This window comes from Oncorhynchus clarkii, unplaced genomic scaffold (assembly GCF_045791955.1).
Source record: "Oncorhynchus clarkii lewisi isolate Uvic-CL-2024 unplaced genomic scaffold, UVic_Ocla_1.0 unplaced_contig_3571_pilon_pilon, whole genome shotgun sequence".
Taxonomy (NCBI): domain Eukaryota; kingdom Metazoa; phylum Chordata; class Actinopteri; order Salmoniformes; family Salmonidae; genus Oncorhynchus; species Oncorhynchus clarkii.
The window spans coordinates 112,307-128,181 of NW_027260971.1; the positions used below are offsets into that span (position 1 = coordinate 112,307).

General features: G+C 43.2%; 1 protein-coding gene across 1 annotated transcript in view; it reads left to right on the forward strand.

Annotated features, from left to right (window-relative positions):
- The window catches only part of LOC139402732 (DNA annealing helicase and endonuclease ZRANB3-like), an 84,843-nt gene continuing 68,968 nt past the window's right edge, over positions 1-15,875 (forward strand). The window contains 5 exon segments of the mRNA XM_071146640.1: positions 1-76; positions 340-446; positions 1,338-1,515; positions 9,463-9,481; positions 9,800-9,978. Of these exon segments, the coding sequence (XP_071002741.1) occupies positions 1,361-1,515; positions 9,463-9,481; positions 9,800-9,978 (353 nt within the window). The 5' untranslated portion in view covers positions 1-76; positions 340-446; positions 1,338-1,360.

Below are 15,875 nucleotides of genomic sequence, written 5' to 3' on the forward strand. Positions count from 1 at the left end.
CTACGTAGCTGCTGTCAAAGTTTCCCGCGAAACTACTGCACATGCAAATCTATATCAAAACATTTCTGCACTGGTGGTCTGTATCCTCTTACTAATGTATTTTTTTTCAAACTAACAAGTGCAAAGCCTTAGCATGTATAATCTCTTGTACATTTGAAGTGGGTTGAGCTGTAGCTAAAAACGTGGATGGGAATTTGCTGTGCATAGCTAGCTAGTTAGCTAACGTTACCGTGGAAGTTAATGTAACCGTATTTGTCAGAGTACCTTTGTAACCATCCTCCTGTATCCCTATTCTTCCTAGCACCAATAGTCTTCTCGTTCTTTGTCTTACCTTAACAGATATCCTTCAACTGGGTAACCCAGCAGTCTCTTAGCACCTTACCAATAAGAGCAGAGGAGCAGTCATCTCGTGGCAGTTCAGCAGCCTGTTCCTGATATTGTCGCAGGTAAATCCATGCTATGAGATGACAGTTGAGCTGAGACATGGTGCCACCAAGCTGTAAAACAGCACTGAATGCATTTTAGTCATTTAGCAGACGCTCTTATCCATAGAATCTTACATTAGTTGGTGCATACATTTTCATACTGACTCCCGTGGGAATCGAACCCGCATGGAGCCAAATTTGAGTAGTGCCTCAATTTTTTGCAAAATGCCAAAGCCAGTCTGGATGATTCATTGTCAGTCTGGATGATTCATTGTCAGTCTGGATGATTCATTGTCAGTCTGGATGATTAATTGTCAGTCCGGATGATTCATTGTCAGTCCGGATGATTCGTTGTCAGTCTGGATGATTCGTTGTCAGTCTGGATGATTCATTGTCAGTCTGGATGATTCATTGTCAGTCTGGATGATTCATTGTCAGTCCGGGTGATTAATTGTCAGTCCGGATGATTCATTGTCAGTCTGGATGATTCATTGTCAGTCTGGATGATTCATTGTCAGTCTGGATGATTCATTGTCAGTCTGGATGATTCATTGTTAGTCCGGGTGATTAATTGTCAGTCCGGATGATTCATTGTCAGTCTGGATGATTAATTGTCAGTCTGGATGATTAATTGCCAGTCTGGATGATTAATTGTCAGTCTGGATGATTAATTGTCAGTCTGGATGATTAATTGTCAGTCTGGATGATTAATTGCCAGTCTGGATGATTAATTGCCAGTCTGGATGATTAATTGCCAGTCTGGATGATTAATTGTCAGTCTGGATGATTAATTGCCAGTCTGGATGATTAATTGCCAGTCTGGATGATTAATTGCCAGTCTGGATGATTAATTGTCAGCCAGGGTTGGTTTTTCTTCTTACTGTTGTTTTTCTCTCTTCATTCTTTGCAAAGGCATCTAAAAGTCAAGACGGGCCATGAGTGAGGTCCAGGATAGGGATTGTGATCCCCAGAACTCCCATGTTGACAGGAGATGGGACAGTCAGTTGTCAGTCCTCCCAGACAAGCTACAACAGAGACTGATGCCATTCCAAAAGGAGGGGGTCAAATTCGCCCTATCAAAGAATGGAAGGTAGGTGGTTGTTAGTGAATCAAGCCCTTTTTACATCAACAGCTTTGTCACAAAGTACTGTACAGTAACCTGGCCAAGGCCCCAAATAGTAAGCAGAAGCACAGTTTGTGCTCACTTTATTCACCAAGTCATTGTTACTTTAAAAGCAAAAAAAAATAGTTAAAATGTGTATTAAGCCTGTAGCCTGAATCACCTCAGCCTCGCACAATGTGAGCAGCAGAAGAAAAAGCCAGCCAGAGCCAGACTACTCATCCGTCCGTCCCAGTCCCAGTCAGTCAGTCAGTCAGTCAGTCAGTCAGTCAGTCAGTCGATCAGTGGATGTAAGAATCCCAGGGGACAGGCAGTCAGGGACAGTCAGGTCAGAGTAGTCAACCTGAGCAGTAGATCAATACAGGGACAGTAGAAGTGATGTACTGTGAGGATGAGTCATCCAGTCAATATGTTGGAGACATCAATGTGACCGTAAACACTATCTGGGCTTTGTAGGGTTCTGTGTACGGTTTCTCCATGGAGACGAGTGATGCAAGCTGTTAGCGATCAGGAGAGCCAGGTGCTGTGTTGGAGTTGTTGTAGTGGGACCAGAGGCTGAGGCAGATCAGAGCAACACACACATTGACTGCCAAGTTTGGTTAATCTTTTAGGACACCCTCCGTGGACAGAGGTTGACATGTTTGTATTGAAGAACTCTAGCTAATAGTTATAAATTATACAGACTCTTCTAATAGAGAATCAGGTTGTTTGATTGCCCACCTCGCATCAATATGTAGCCTGGTTTGGAATTAAGTTGATGCCAATTTATTTGATTTATTATTTGTATTTATTTATTTTATTATTTGAAATGCAATTTAGAAAGGCTTGATAGTATCTGGGAGCCTGACACTAATCTTCTTATGATAATGTAGTGTCAGTTACATTGCATTCCACTTGGACATAATGTCAGTTACATTGCATTCCACTTGGGCATAATGTCAGTTACATTGCATTCCACTTGGGCATAATGTCAGTTACATTGCATTCCACTTGGGCATAATGTCAGTTACATTGCATTCCACTCGGGCATAATGTCAGTTACATTGCATTTCACTCGGGCATAATGTCAGTTCCATTGCATTCCACTTGGGCATAATGTCAGTTACATTGCATTCCACTTGGGCATAATGTCAGTTACATTGCATTTCACTCGGGCATAATGTCAGTTACATTGCATTCCACTTGGGCATAATGTCAGTTACATTGCATTCCACTTGGGCATAATGTCAGTTACATTGCATTCCACTTGGGCATAATGTCAGTTACATTGCATTCCACTTGGGCATAATGTCAGTTACATTGCATTGCACTTGGGCATAATGTCAGTTACATTGCATTCCACTTGGGCATGATGTCAGTTACATTGCATTCCACTTGGGCATAATGTCAGTTACATTGCATTTCACTCGGGCATAATGTCAGTTACATTGCATTCCACTTGGGCATAATGTCAGTTACATTGCATTCCACTTGGGCATGATGTCAGTTACATTGCATTCCACTTGGGCATAATGTCAGTTACATTGCATTCCACTTGGGCATAATGTCAGTTCCATTGCATTCCACTTGGGCATAATGTAAGTTCCATTGCATTCCACTTGGGCATAATGTCAGTTGGCTTAAACATTCTATTTGAATGAGGTTGTGCGAAGTACATCACATGCCATCTAACTAAAGCGTTATTGTAAGTGTCTGCCGGGGCCACTTGTAAGGGTTGCCACGCCGACGCTGGTGTTACAACAGATCAATAGACAGATAGACTGTGTTGTTGCTTCTCTTGCCTGAGCTTCAAAATCACTGTGAAATTCAATACCACAGCTGATGTTGATGTGTGCATTAAATCCCCGGACCCCAACACAGACCCCCAACACACAACTGGTCCCCGATGATATTCTCAGTTTGGATGTCATGTGTGATTTGTCACCTCCTTAGCCAATAGATTTAAAGATATGACTTTAAAATAAGTTTAAACTACCCCCCTCCTTATTGTATGATATAAACAGTGTTTTATTTGAGATGGGGGGGTGTAATTGTCAGCCAGGCGTTTGCTTTGCTGAGCCAGACTAAGCAGAAACAGCTCTACATCAATTATAAAGGCTTATTATTGAATTAATTACAAACTGCTGATTCATCACGATGCAGTGACGAGGAAAATGTGACAAGTATGTAAAATAGCTTTATTTTCATGCTGACATAGGCCTAGTGAATGACTTCGCTTAATGATCCTAGAGCTTGTAGATCTGATAGGATTAGTGAGGTGTGTTCCCATTTTAAAAACGTTTAAGTTTTATTGTTTTCACATGCACAAGTACAGTGAAATTAATTTTTTGCTAACTCTAAACCCAACAATACAGTAATCAATAACTGTGTAATACTAAAAATAACGTAAGGTTGTTGATATTAAAAGATAGGTACAGGTCCCAGAAAAATAATCCCCCTACTTAAATAGCCTACCTGCCCGTTGATAAGAAAGCATGAATAATATGAATGTATGGTAATGTATGAGCCTCAGTGTAAGTAGTCTAGTCTATGCTCCATTCATTGAAGACAAGACAAAAGACTTAAATGATTGTGTGGAAGGTCAAAGACCCCGCCTCCATCCCGGGAGGAGGAGCTACGTTTACAGACATCTTGGTGCTGGTGGGTTTCACAGATAACATTAAAAAAGTTGTTCAACGTGCTGTTGTCAAGCAACCGTGGCAGTCAGAGCATCCTCCATGAAACCAGCTGTCTGGCTGAACGGGCCTCCTATTCCCTGTATAGTGCATTACTTTTGACAACAGCCTGGGCTAAAAAGGAGTGCACTACATAGGGAACAGGGTGCCTTTTGGGATGTACCCAGGTTATTGAAAGAAGAATGATTAATGCGTGGAGAAATGGAAAGCACCTGGCTGAAAGGAGCCTCTCTCGCTGTCTTTCTCCCTCTGTTTTCTCTCTATCTCTCTCTCGATCTCTCCCTCCCTCTCTCCATCTCTCTACTCCCATTGTGTGTGTATGCATTATGCTGGTTGAGCAGAGTGGGCTGGCAATTAGAAGAAACACCAGTGGAAGGTGCTCATTAATCATGCTGTTCAACTGAAGGGGAGGGAGGGGGATCACAACTGCTTTTCTCATGGGTAGACTAGCTCTACCTACCTGGGCTACATTTTGAATATCACATCTCACGATCATTGCAGACTAGCTCTACCTACCTGGGCTACATTTTGAATACAACATCTCACGATCATTGCCGACTAGCTCTACCTACCTGGGCTACATTTTGAATATCACATCATTGCAGACTGGTGTTGCCTACCTGTGTTACATTTTTACATTCAAGTCATTTAACAGACGCTCTTATCCACAGAGACTTACAATCAGTCCATTCTACTAAAGAAGCCCAAACGACCACAAACAGCCATGATAATCAGAATTAGGAGAAGCCTAAAACCTATTTCAATATACAGTGCATTCTGAAAGTATTCAGACCCCTCAACTTATTCTAAAATTGATTACATCAATCTACCCACAATACCCCATAATGACAAAGCAAAAACAGATGTTTATAAATGTTTGCAAATGTATAAATTAAATTTAAAAAAAAAAAAACGTAAATATCAAATGTACATAAGCATTCAGTACTCAGTACTTTGTTGAAACACCTTTGGCAGCGATTACAACATCGAGTCTTCTTGGGTATGACGCTACAAGCTTGGCATACCTGTATTTGGGGAGTTTCTCTCATTGTTCTATGCAGATCCTCTCAAGCTCTGTCAGATTGGATGGGGAGCGTCGCTGCACAGCTATTTTTAAGTCTCCCCAGAGATGTTTGATCGGGTTCAAGTCCGGGCTCTGGCTGGGCCACTTGAGCATTCAGAGACTTGTCCCGAAGCCACTCCTGCGTTGTCTTGGCTGTGTGCTTAGGGTCGTTGTCCTGTTGAAAGTTGAACCTTCACTCTGGAGCAGGTTTTCATCATGGATCTCTCTGTACTTTGCTCTGTTCATCTTTCCCTCGACCCTGACTAGTCTCCCAGTCCCTGCCGCAGAAAAACCTCCCCGCAGCATGATGCTGCCACCACCATGCTTCACCGTAGGGATGGTGCCAGGTTTCCTCCAGACATGAAAAATAGTTTTATCAGATCAGACCAGAGAATCTTGTTTCTCATGGTCTGAGAGTCCTTTAGGTGCCTTTTGGCAAATTCCAAGCAGGCAGTCATGTGCCTTTTACTGAGGAGTGGCTTCCATCTGGCCACTCTACCATAAAGTCCTGATTGGTGGAGTGCTGCAGAGATGGTTGTCCTTCTGGAAGGTTCTCCCATCTCCATACAAGAACTCTGGAGCTCTGTCAGAGTGAGCATTGGGTTCTTGGTCACCTCCCTGACCAAGGCGCTTCTCCCCCGAGTGCTCAGTTTGGCCGGCCGGCCAGCTCTAGGAAGAGTCTTGTTGGTTCCAAACTTCTTCCATTTAAGAATGATGGAGGCCACTGTGTTCTTGGGGACCTTCAATGCTGCAGAAATGTTTTGGTTTTCTCTCTCCAGGGAAGGGGTCTGAATACTTTCTGAATGCACTGTAGCTACTATCTGAAAAATAAATGCTAGAAAGAGTGTTGGTGGAATGAACAGGGAGGTGTGGATAAAAGCCTGTTTTGTAAAAGCTGGTGGAGGGAACATGCTAACAGCGTATAACCTTGTGAGCAGGGTAATAAAACTGTCATCATTGATCTGTGGAGCTACTACACTTAGAATTGCAAAGGGAGGAAGCTGTGGTGTGATTATGTTCTGAGTGGCAGTGGCTCTGTCGTATCCAACTGATGGACAGACCTGAATGGGAATCATACCTCTTATTTGTGCTGATATTGATTATGTCATAATATATTTAGCAATATCAACTTGACTCTCAGTTTGAAATGGGGCCCATAGTCTAGGCTATAGTGTTACTGCACACTCACTAGACTAATATATATATATACACACTACAGGGTCTTCAGAAAGTATTCATACCCCTTGACTCTCAGTTTGAAATGGGGCCCATAGTCTAGGCTATATTGTTACTGCACACTCACTAGACTAATATATATACACACACACACACACACACTACAGGGTCTTCAGAAAGTATTCATACCCCTTGACTCATTTTGTTGTGTTACGTTCCCCAGCAAGAATGTCGCTCAAACAGAAGGAGGAACTAACAGAGTCACTGACAACAGCCTAAACAGGTGAGGTTCAGGAGGGCTTCTGAAAGACACTCATGGAGGGGTGTCCACTGAAAGTTGACTAGCAACAACTGGGACCTAAAAGACACCCAACATGAACGCCCACTAAATTTGCCCAAGAAGAGGCAAACAAAAGGTCAATCCCACACAACTTAAAGACAGGGAACAAACTAAACATCAAATGAAGAAATGTTTGTGTAAAAATCGCAATAGGGAGCGCCAACTGAAGGTGTTTTGGTGATGGTGTTTTTGGAGCATGATGGTTTGTTGGTGATGTGGACACCAAGGAACTTAACTCTCGACCTGCTCCACTGCAGCCCAGTCGATGTTAACGGGGACCTGTTCGGCCCTCCTTTTCCTGTAGTCCACAATCAGCTCCTTTGTTTTGCTCACATTGAGGGAGAGTGGTGCCAGGACAACAACGATAGGTCTCTGACCTCCTCCCTATAGACTGTCTCATCGTGGTTGATCAGACCTACCACTGTTGTGTCGTCAGCAAACTTAATGATGGTGTTGGAGTCATGCTTGGCCACGCAGTCGTGGGTGAACAGGGAGTACATGAGGGGACTAAGCACACACCCCTGCATGCCACAGAACATGATTCCGCCACCACCATGCTTCACGGCAGGGACGGTGTTAGACGGTGATGCGCTGTTCCTGGTTTTCTCCAGACATATCCCTTTGCATTCAGGCCGAAGAGTTCAATTTCAGTCTCATCAGACCACAGAATCTTTTGCCTTATGATCTGAGTCTCAGGTGCCTTTTTGGAAACTCCAGTCGTGCTGTCAAGTGCCTTTTTTTCCAGGAGTGGCTTCCGTCTGGCAGCTCTCCCATAAAGCCCAGATTGGTGAAGTGCTGTAGATACACAGTTGTTCTTCTGGCATGTTCTCCCATCTCAGTCAAGGAACTCTGTACTTTTGTCAGTGGTCATTGAGTTCTTGGTCACCTCTCTGACCAAGGTCCTTCTTGACCAGTTGTTCAGTTTGATCAGAGGGCCAGCTGTAGACAGAGTCTGGGTAGTTCCAAGGTCCTTCTTGACCAGTTGTTCAGTTTGATCAGAGGTCCAGCTGTAGACAGAGTCTGGGTAGTTCCAAGGTCCTTCTTGACCAGTTGTTCAGTTTGATCAGAGGGCCAGCTGTAGACAGAGTCTGGGTAGTTCCAAGGTCCTCCTTGACCAGTTGTTCAGTTTGATCAGAGGGCCAGCTGTAGACAGAGTCTGGGTAGTTCCAAGGTCCTTCTTGTCCAGTTGTTCAGTTTGATCAGAGGGCCAGCTGTAGACAGAGTCTGGGTAGTTCCATAATTCTCTCAATGATGGAGACCACTGGACTCTTGGAATCAATTGTTTTATACCCTCCCCCAGATATATGCCTCATGACAATTCTATCTTGGAGCTCTACGGACAGTTCCCTGGACTTCAGGGGATAGTTCCTGCTCTGACATGCACTGTCATCTGTGGGACCTTATATAGAGACAGGTGGGTTTCTTTCTATGTCCAAACAATTGAATTTGGCCACAGGTGGACTCCAGCCAAGTTGTGGTGACGTCTCATCGTTGACCAAAGGAAATTGGATGCACCTGAGCTCAGTTGGGAGTGTCATAGCAAAGGTGTGTGAATACTTAGTGTGTACATTTAGATATTTCTGTATTTCATTTTCAGTAAATTAGCAACTTTCTAAAAACATGTTTTTACTTTTGTCATTATGGGTATTGTGTGTAGATGGGTGAGAGAAATTCAGGCTGTAACACAACAAAATGTGGAATAGGTCCAGGGGTCTGAATACTCCCTGAAGTCACTGTACATACATACTCACTCACTACCGGAAGGTTGCAAGTTCAAACCCCCGAGCTGACAAGGTACAAATCTGTCGTTCTGCCCCTGAACAGGCAGTTAGTTAACCCACTGTTCCTAGGCCGTCATTGAAAATAAGAATTTGTTCTTAACTGACTTGCCTAGTTAAATAAAGGTAAAATAAAAAAATAAATTGACACTCCCACACAAAACCCACACATATTCATATACACTACATATGCTAACACACACACACATACCGACACAACACAAACACACATGCACGTGCACACACACACACACACTTTTACACTCATCATTTTTACTGCTACTCTGTTCTTTATTTTTCTCTTAATATTATCTATCCTGATGTCTAGTCACTTTACCCTGCCTTCATGTACACATCTACCTCAAATACCTTATTATTATCTATCCTGATGTCTAGTCACTTTACCCTGCCTTCATGTACATATCTACCTCAAATACCTTATTATTATCTATCCTGATGTCTAGTCACTTTACCCTCCCTGCAATTACCTCATACCTCTACACATTGATCTGGTTCTGGTACTTCCTGTATATAGCTGCACATTGATCTGGTACTTCCTGTATATAGCTGCACATTGATCTGGTACTTCCTGTATATAGCTGCACATTGATCTGGTACTTCCTGTATATAGCTGCACATTGATCTGATACTTCCTGTATAACTCCATTCTTGTGTATTTAATTCCTCTTGTGTTACAATTTTTAATTTGTATTATTATTTTTAAACTGCATTGTTGGGAAGGGCTCGTAAACAGGCATTACACGGTAAAGTCTACACCTGTTGTATTCGGCGCATGTGACCAATCCATTTTGATTTGATTGCTAGTGCAATCAAATATTCTATGTCCTCCCCTCTCAACCCCTGTCGTTCTCTTCTCTGTTTCAGGTGTATGATCGCAGATGAGGTAAGCCCTGAGGCACACACAACCCAACCCCCCAGTCCTATCAAATCTATTTTCCTCAAATAATATATGCTATGCTTCCCTCTGAATTAATTCGTCAAGTTTAAGAAACCTTCCTAGCCATGTAATCATTTTTGACATAAAGTCATTCTAGAATGTATTGGTGTCTCAGAATGTCCGGAACACTCCATCACATGCTTACCTTTGAGCCAGGCAATGATTGTGTTCGGTTTGTTTTGTTTCTGAAATGAGTTTTCATGGATTATATCCATACATCATTGTTTTCATCCTCCACATTGTACCGTTAATCCTCTTCTCCAGATGGGTCTAGGGAAGACGGTGCAGGCTATCTCTGTGGCCTACGTCTACAGACAGGAGTGGCCTCTGCTCGTCGTGGTGCCCTCCTCTCTAAAGTACCTCTGGATCGAGGAGATGGAGAGGTGGATCCCTGAGCTCAACCCTGGAGATATCAACCTGGTGGAGACCAAGAGTGACACGCTGTACGTTACCCCATGTTAACTTCATCTGGACTCTGGTCTGCTTTTCCTGCGCTGCTTGGTTGTGGTCCTGGTTTCCCTACTGAAGTTCTCCACCTGTTAAAATGCAGGTTAATGTTTTAGTTTGTTCTAGAGGCACCTCTGCAGAGTGGTCACTAACTAGCACAGCCACAAAGTCATCAACTCTTAAACCTAACCTTAACCACACTGCTAACCCTAATGTCTAACCTTAACCACACTGCTAACCCCAATGTCTAACCTTAACCACACTGCTAACCCTAATGTCTAACCCTAACCACACTGCTAACCCCAATGTCTAACACTAACCTTAACCACACTGCTAACCCTAATGTCTAACCTTAACCACACTGCTAACCCTAATGTCTAACCTTAACCACACTGCTAACCCTAATGTCTAACCCTAACCACACTGCTAACCCCAATGTCTAACACTAACCTTAACCACACTGCTAACCCCAATGTCTAACCCTAACCACACTGCTAACCCTAATGTCTAACCCTAACCCTAACCTCACTGCTAACCCTAATGTCTAACCCTAACCTTAACCACACTGCTAACCCTAATGTCTAACCCTAACCTTAACCGCACTGCTAACCCTAATGTCTAACCTTAACCACACTGCTAACCCTAATGTCTAATCTTAACCCTAACCTCACTGCTAACCCTAATGTCTAACCCTAACCTTAACCACACTGCTAACCCTAATGTCTAACCCTAACCCTAACCACACTGTTAACACTAATGTCTAACCCTAACCTTAACCACACTGCTAACCCTAATGTCTAACCTTAACCACACTGCTAACCCTAATGTCTAACCCTAACCTTAACCACACTGCTAACCCTAATGTCTAACCCTAACCTTAACCACACTGCTAACCCTAACCTTAACCACACTGCTAACCCTAATGTCTAACCCTAACCTTAACCACACTGTTAACCCCTATGTCTAACCCTAACCTTAACCACACTGCTAACCCTAATGTCTAACCCTAACCTTAACCACACTGTTAACCCCTATGTCTAACCCTAACCTTAACCACACTGCTAACCCTAATGTCTAACCCTAACCTTAACCACACTGCTAACCCTAATGTCTAACCCTAACCTTAACCACACTGCTAACCCTAATGTCTAACCCTAACCTTAACCACACTGCTAACCCTAATGTCTATCCCTAACCTTAACCACACTGCTAACCCTAATGTCTATCCCTAACCTTAACCACACTGCTAACCCTAATGTCTAACCCTAACCTTAACCACACTGCTAACCCTAATGTCTAACCCTAACCTTAACCACACTGCTAACCCTAATGTCTAACCCTAACCTTAACCACACTGCTAACCCTAATGTCTAACCCTAACCTTAACCACACTGCTAACCCTAATGTCTATCCCTAACCTTAACCACACTGTTAACCCCTATGTCTAACCCTAACCTTAACCACACTGCTAACCCTAATGTCTAACCCTAACCTTAACCACACTGTTAACCCCTATGTCTAACCCTAACCACACTGCTAACCCTAATGTCTAACCCTAACCTTAACCACACTGCTAACCCTAATGTCTATCCCTAACCTTAACCACACTGCAAACCCTAATTTCTAACCCTAACCTTAACCACACTGTTAACCCCTATGTCTAACCCTAACCACACTGCTAACCCTAATGTCTAACCCTAACCTTAACCACACTGCAAACCCTAATGTCTAACCCTAAACACACTGCTAACCCTAATGTCTAACCCTAACCACACTGCTAACCCTAATGTCTAACCCTAACCACAATGCTAACCCTAATGTCTAACCCTAACCTTAACCACACTGTTAACCCCTATGTCTAACCCTAACCACACTGCTAACCCTAATGTCTAACCCTAACCACACTGCTAACACTAATGTCTAACCCTAACCTTAACCACACTGCTAACCCTAATGTCTAACCTTAACCACACTGCTTACCCCAATGTCTAACCTTAACCTTAACCACACTGCTAACCCTAATGTCTAACCCTAACCTTAACCACACTGCTAACCCTAATGTCTAACCCTAACCTTAACCACACTGCTAACCCTAACCTTAACCACACTGCTAACCCTAATGTCTAACCCTAACCTTAACCACACTGCTAACCCTAATGTCTATCCCTAACCTTAACCACACTGCAAACCCTAATGTCTAACCCTAACCTTAACCACACTGCTAACCCCAATGTCTAACCTTAACCACACTGCTAACCCTAATGTCTAACCCTAACCACACTGCTAACCCCAATGTCTAACACTAACCTTAACCACACTGCTAACCCTAATGTCTAACCTTAACCACACTGCTAACCCTAATGTCTAACCTTAACCACACTGCTAACCCCAATGTCTAACACTAACCTTAACCACACTGCTAACCCCAATGTCTAACCCTAACCACACTGCTAACCCTAATGTCTAACCCTAACCCTAACCTCACTGCTAACCCTAATGTCTAACCCTAACCTTAACCACACTGCTAACCCTAATGTCTAACCCTAACCTTAACCACACTGCTAACCCTAATGTCTAACCCTAACCTTAACCACACTGCTAACCCTAACCTTAACCACACTGCTAACCCTAATGTCTAACCCTAACCTTAACCACACTGTTAACCCCTATGTCTAACCCTAACCTTAACCACACTGCTATCCCTAATGTCTAACCCTAACCTTAACCACACTGTTAACCCCTATGTCTAACCCTAACCTTAACCACACTGCTAACCCTAATGTCTAACCCTAACCTTAACCACACTGCTAACCCTAATGTCTAACCCTAACCTTAACCACACTGCTAACCCTAATGTCTAACCCTAACCTTAACCACACTGCTAACCCTAATGTCTATCCCTAACCTTAACCACACTGCTAACCCTAATGTCTATCCCTAACCTTAACCACACTGCTAACCCTAATGTCTAACCCTAACCTTAACCACACTGCTAACCCTAATGTCTATCCCTAACCTTAACCACACTGTTAACCCCTATGTCTAACCCTAACCTTAACCACACTGCTAACCCTAATGTCTAACCCTAACCTTAACCACACTGTTAACCCCTATGTCTAACCCTAACCACACTGCTAACCCTAATGTCTAACCCTAACCTTAACCACACTGCTAACCCTAATGTCTATCCCTAACCTTAACCACACTGCAAACCCTAATGTCTAACCCTAACCTTAACCACACTGTTAACCCCTATGTCTAACCCTAACCACACTGCTAACCCTAATGTCTAACCCTAACCACACTGCTAACCCTAATGTCTAACCCTAACCTTAACCACACTGCAAACCCTAATGTCTAACCCTAACCACACTGCTAACCCTAATGTCTAACCCTAACCACACTGCTAACCCTAATGTCTAACCCTAACCACAATGCTAACCCTAATGTCTAACCCTAACCGTTAACCACACTGTTAACACCTATGTCTAACCCTAACCACACTGCTAACCCTAATGTCTAACCCTAACCACACTGCTAACACTAATGTCTAACCCTAACCTTAACCACACTGCTAACCCTAATGTCTAACCTTAACCACACTGCTTACCCCAATGTCTAACCTTAACCTTAACCACACTGCTAACCCTAATGTCTAACCCTAACCTTAACCACACTGCTAACCCTAATGTCTAACCCTAACCTTAACCACACTGCTAACCCTAACCTTAACCACACTGCTAACCCTAATGTCTAACCCTAACCTTAACCACACTGCTAACCCTAATGTCTATCCCTAACCTTAACCACACTGCAAACCCTAATGTCTAACCCTAACCTTAACCACACTGCTAACCCCAATGTCTAACCTTAACCACACTGCTAACCCTAATGTCTAACCCTAACCACACTGCTAACCCCAATGTCTAACACTAACCTTAACCACACTGCTAACCCTAATGTCTAACCTTAACCACACTGCTAACCCTAATGTCTAACCTTAACCACACTGCTAACCCTAATGTCTAACCTTAACCACACTGCTAACCCTAATGTCTAACCCTAACCACACTGCTAACCCCAATGTCTAACACTAACCTTAACCACACTGCTAACCCCAATGTCTAACCCTAACCCTAACCTCACTGCTAACCCTAATGTCTAACCCTAACCTTAACCACACTGCTAACCCTAATGTCTAACCCTAACCTTAACCACACTGCTAACCCTAATGTCTAACCTTAACCACACTGCTAACCCTAATGTCTAATCTTAACCCTAACCTCACTGCTAACCCTAATGTCTAACCCTAACCTTAACCACACTGCTAACCCTAATGTCTAACCCTAACCCTAACCACACTGTTAACACTAATGTCTAACCCTAACCACACTGCTAACCCTAATGTCTAACCCTAACCACACTGCTAACCCTAATGTCTAACCCTAACCCTAACCACACTGTTAACACTAATGTCTAACCCTAACCACACTGCTAACCCTAATGTCTAACCCTAACCACACTGCTAACCCTAATGTCTAACCCTAACCACAATGCTAACCCTAATGTCTAACCCTAACCGTTAACCACACTGTTAACACCTATGTCTAACCCTAACCACACTGCTAACCCTAATGTCTAACCCTAACCACACTGCTAACACTAATGTCTAACCCTAACCTTAACCACACTGCTAACCCTAATGTCTAACCTTAACCACACTGCTTACCCCAATGTCTAACCTTAACCTTAACCACACTGCTAACCCTAATGTCTAACCCTAACCTTAACCACACTGCTAACCCTAATGTCTAACCCTAACCTTAACCACACTGCTAACCCTAACCTTAACCACACTGCTAACCCTAATGTCTAACCCTAACCTTAACCACACTGCTAACCCTAATGTCTATCCCTAACCTTAACCACACTGCAAACCCTAATGTCTAACCCTAACCTTAACCACACTGCTAACCCCAATGTCTAACCTTAACCACACTGCTAACCCTAATGTCTAACCCTAACCTTAACCACACTGCTAACCCTAATGTCTAACCTTAACCACACTGCTAACCCTAATGTCTAACCTTAACCACACTGCTAACCCTAATGTCTAACCCTAACCACACTGCTAACCCCAATGTCTAACACTAACCCTAACCACACTGCTAACCCCAATGTCTAACACTAACCTTAACCACACTGCTAACCCCAATGTCTAACCCTAACCCTAACCTCACTGCTAACCCTAATGTCTAACCCTAACCTTAACCACACTGCTAACCCTAATGTCTAACCTTAACCACACTGCTAACCCTAATGTCTAATCTTAACCCTAACCTCACTGCTAACCCTAATGTCTAACCCTAACCTTAACCACACTGCTAACCCTAATGTCTAACCCTAACCCTAACCACACTGTTAACACTAATGTCTAACCCTAACCTTAACCACACTGCTAACCCTAATGTCTAACCTTAACCACACTGCTAACCCTAATGTCTAACCCTAACCTTAACCACACTGCTAACCCTAACCTTAACCACACTGCTAACCCTAATGTCTAACCCTAACCTTAACCACACTGTTAACCCCTATGTCTAACCCTAACCTTAACCACACTGCTAACCCTAATGTCTAACCCTAACCTTAACCACACTGCTAACCCTAATGTCTAACCCTAACCTTAACCACACTGCTAACCCTAATGTCTAACCCTAACCTTAACCACACTGCTAACCCTAATGTCTATCCCTAACCTTAACCACACTGCTAACCCTAATGTCTATCCCTAACCTTAACCACACTGCTAACCCTAATGTCTAACCTTAACCACACTGCTAACCCTAATGTCTAACCCTAACCTTAACCACACTGTTAACCCCTATGTCTA